The following is a 4,187-nucleotide window of genomic DNA, read 5'->3' on the forward strand; positions in this document are numbered from 1 at the left end:
GCATGTTATTTATACAAACAGTATACAGTGCATGGCAGATTTATAGCAAGGATTTATAGCTAGTAGCAAGGTAAAGGGATGCCACATTTTTAGGGGGAAATGATTTGCTTTTCTAATTATTATACTCATTTTTGAATATTGATCAGCCATTGATTCCTATCAATCAATGGATCAATGGATCCATCCACAACAACCTTTCTTGACTGGTACACACACACACACACACACACACAAGCACACACATATATATATTCCTTATTGTGTCAGTAAACAGAATTAAGCCATTTTTGGCATTAGAACCATCTCTTTCTATTACATTGGAAATTTCAGTTATATACTAAAATTGTTAACATAAAAAAACAACTTTTCAACACGTCCAAGCTGGAGATAACAAGGCAGTGATATACACAGAACTGTATTTTTTGTTTCTATCTTATTGTGAAGATCTTCAACATCCGTCCTTACCGTTACATGGGCCCGGTGGCTCGGGGAGAAGCCTCGGGCTATCTGTTGCCGCTGCAGGATCGCTTCTTCGGCATCACATCACACCTGGAGCTGCAAATGTGTGACGGCACTGACCCTTCACCTTTCATATGACCTATATCCTCTCATCTTTTATATTCCGTCTGAGCCTTTGCCTTTGCAAAATTTCATAATGCCTTAGACTCATTCAAATTTTATTCAACATGTATCACCCTTTTATATCACATTTAAAATGTGGCCTATGATACAATGCATGATTTTTGGGGGAAATTTTGGTATTAGCATTTTTCCACCAAGTTTTCGTGTTTATTTTTATAAAGTTCTGAAGAAAATAAATTACGTTCCTCCAAAGGACTCATATAACCACTGATGTAACCTCTTTATATTTAAATGATGCATGTCTGCACATCCTTAGTTTTATTTCTGCTTTTGATTTTTTTTTAAATTGGAAGTCACAAGATGTCATGACTCAAAAAGAAATTGTTCAATTTTCTCAGTAATTTTAACTTGTTATGGTAATTTTGACTCCTGACATTTTCTCTTTATTGGAGCCATTCTTCTATGTCAATTAGCTGTCATCATATGGTGAGCCCTGTGCTTTTGCAAATGGGGGGAATTGCCACATGTACAGTATAAATGTAATGAGTACAACACACCAAAAGATGGAGCTGTTTTTCCAAACAAAACTAGCATTTGTTTCATAACAACTTTATATTTACAAAGCACCTTTCTGGAACCCAGTTAGCATATTTCCAGTTTAACCCATCCCAGTTTGAATCATCTCATGACCGAGAGACATTCACCACATCCACACATAATGCTGTCATGTGTTTCAGTCTTAGTGAGTCATTTAAGATGAAAAGCAGGTCATGTTGCTGTCCATTTGCGCAAGCAATAGTGCAACTACAAGTGCACATGTGAGCAAATTTCAAAATTAGCCATGGTTCCCATAACTACCTATGTACGTGTTTATCCAGTTATCATGAAACATTGCCTAACTGTATGTTGCTTTATTTCATACATTTTAAAATCAACAAATAGTTGATGAAATGATTCTTTTTTGTATATTTTTTTTTTCATGTTTTCTTTAAAAACGTTCATGTAATGTGTCCAAGTGACTCAAATGATATACCAAAATGCAGGCTATCACTACACTGATCACCTGACAAAAAAAGTGACGTGCTCCTTAAGAATGCAATAGATGTCATAGCTACAGAGTAGACCGAAATAACTATGGGGAAATTAGTCAGCAGTATAGAGAAAGAATGACAATATCAGGTAATAAGAGTGCAACGTATGATTTGCTTAAGTGCCCTTGAGCGTGCTGCGTTTGCGTGCTGCCTCAAAGATGTGTAATAATAGTGTTCTCTTCAGTCTAAAATACGCCACAGCCTATTTCACTCTCCACTCCCATTTTTAAATCTGTGTATTATTGACATTAGGAGTGTTTGCTACATGGGGCTCACGATGTTCACATCCAGTACCGATACAGCTTTATTGCATGGCTTGAACCCGTGGCTGAGTGATCCTGCAGCCTGTGGGCTTGAGCCCATGTTGATGCAATGAGAGTGGGCGAGCTGGGATAGGCTGGGAGTTTGGTTGGAGCCGTCAGCGGGACGGTACAAGGCACAAGAAGGGGTGGGGTGGGGGGCGATCCGACCGAGTTAACTTCTGGCTTCCGAGCGGCTCATTGTGTTGGATAGAAAATTTGACGTAGACATCTTTAAGGAAAATAGCATTTGTTGCATTCAGAGGTCACGGATCTGAGCGGCGCGGATGACAAAGAAGCGCCGCCGTGCAAACTTTCTCAACCGGGTTAGATCGCTCGTAAAACCCAACCGGGAATTCAGTTTTTCTTTGTAACGGAGGCATAAAGGAGAAGACATAATGCCACGGCGCACCGTGCAAGAAGTGACAGTGCAAGATGTCCAGAAACGAAGAAATCCGAACAAACACTACGTAAGCCTAATTTAATTATCACAACAACACCGCCTTTCCTGCTTAAAGTGAGCAACAGATCGAGGATATTTTGCAGCTCTTCGCCCTTTCCTGTCGGGTAAAGTAAAAACAAAGAGAGTATCAGATTACAGTTTACCAAGCCAGACGAAAGGGACTGTTCAGACTCTTACACCAATCATGTTTTTATAATGAAGACCGTTATAGCACCGCAATCAGTTGACAAACCAATTAATTAGATCCCATCAGCCTACAGTGAAATTAAGACAACATACAGTCACGTTTGACAGCCTTAAATAGTAACAAAGTCTCGTTTAAGTTGTTCCCGAGTGTTTTTCAGGTTGACATTATCTCACTATTCAGTTACACTGGAGGGACTGTTGGGTTCGTCAGTTCTTTGTTGGGTCTGAGATTTAAAAAGCAACTTGTCTACTTAACGCAGATGAATTTCAGTCATTATTGTTGTTTTGTGCATTTTAAATGAATCTGGCTCACATGACCCATGACTCTTTCTGAGTCTGCATACATTCAACTAACAGCTATCCAGTACACATGTGGATATAGGCATTGTACTAATTCTACCAGAGTCTGCAGTCTAATCATTGTGGTTCTCGTATGCCTGCTGGTGCCACGTGTGTGCCATCAGAAAACATGTTAATAGGCAAATCAATCCAGTGTACAAAATATCTAGACTAATCCCCAACATTTCAAATTGAGCATCCCAGTTTTGTCATGCCTCAGGTTCTCAATAAAAAACCCATACCAACAGGAACTGTAACCAGAAAGTATGACTATCAGAGTTTCAAAGGTTATCCCAGTGAAGGCACAAGGCAATGGTTGAACAGGCCGGTCCTTATATTTTGTTTTTTTCAGATTGTTTTTTTGTTTGTTTTAAAAGTTGCCTATAGTTGGGAATTACACGGCCAAATGCAGGGCACAGTGTACATTGTGCTATATTTTCATTCATGCCTCTGTTAGGGCTTTACTTTAATTAGACATGTTTTTTTAGCTAGGGTTGGGTGTCATTTAAAAATGTTTGGTACCGATTCAATTCCATGACTTCAAAACCGTTTTCTAATCTATACTTTTTTTGATACCAATTTTTATAAAACAAAAAAAATTACACTTTCCAACACATCTTTTAATTTATTTTTCACCTCTACTACGTGACCCCTCCTGTCTGTGCATTATGGACATTTTTCCTTCCTGCCTCTACAACGTGTAACGTTAGACAGCCAATCACCAACATTATTAGATCTTGGTAGAAGCATGCTGCATGGTTTTTTTCGATACTCAATACTTTTATACTTTTACCAAATTTACTGATTCTTGGACACAGATTAGTTCTAGTTCTGCAGTGTTAAGTTAATGGAGACCTTAAAAGTGATTATATTGCATTTCATTCATTTAGCTGATGAAGGGACAACCCAAAATTGCTGGGTTCATGCGAGTACTTGCAATTCATCAAATAAGCAAAGCTGCTACAAGTGCTAAATATATTCTGATGACCAGTGATAATGCTAGAATTATCTCATTTAAGGCTCAGACACACCAGCCCGACGTCCGACCTTCGGCAGAAAAGGCAGTCAGACTGATTGCCTATCTGAGTTGGTCAAAAAAGTGCTTTGGAACACAGCAAAGCGACGCAGTGTGGACCAGTTCAGGGAATGTGTTCCACTCATAGACCGTTAATATAAATGGACAGAGCATGAGTGACGTCACCCATTGGTTTGTGGAGATCAGAAATG

At 39.0% G+C, this 4,187-nt stretch overlaps 1 protein-coding gene across 4 annotated transcripts in view; it reads left to right on the forward strand.

Annotated features, from left to right (window-relative positions):
- Positions 1-2,046: 2,046 nt before the first annotated feature.
- sh3pxd2b (SH3 and PX domains 2B) overlaps positions 2,047-4,187 on the forward strand; it is a 38,396-nt gene continuing 36,255 nt past the window's right edge. The window contains exon 1 of one of the 4 annotated variants that reach the window (XM_034889120.1): positions 2,047-2,442. In XM_034889120.1, the coding sequence (XP_034745011.1) occupies positions 2,371-2,442 (72 nt within the window). In that variant the 5' untranslated portion in view covers positions 2,047-2,370. The remainder of the gene's footprint in view (positions 2,443-4,187) is intronic. The other 3 variants (XM_034889121.1, XM_034889122.1, XM_034889123.1) reach the window with 3 other exon arrangements.

Source organism: Etheostoma cragini, chromosome 13, assembly GCF_013103735.1.
Source record: "Etheostoma cragini isolate CJK2018 chromosome 13, CSU_Ecrag_1.0, whole genome shotgun sequence".
NCBI classification, from domain to species: domain Eukaryota; kingdom Metazoa; phylum Chordata; class Actinopteri; order Perciformes; family Percidae; genus Etheostoma; species Etheostoma cragini.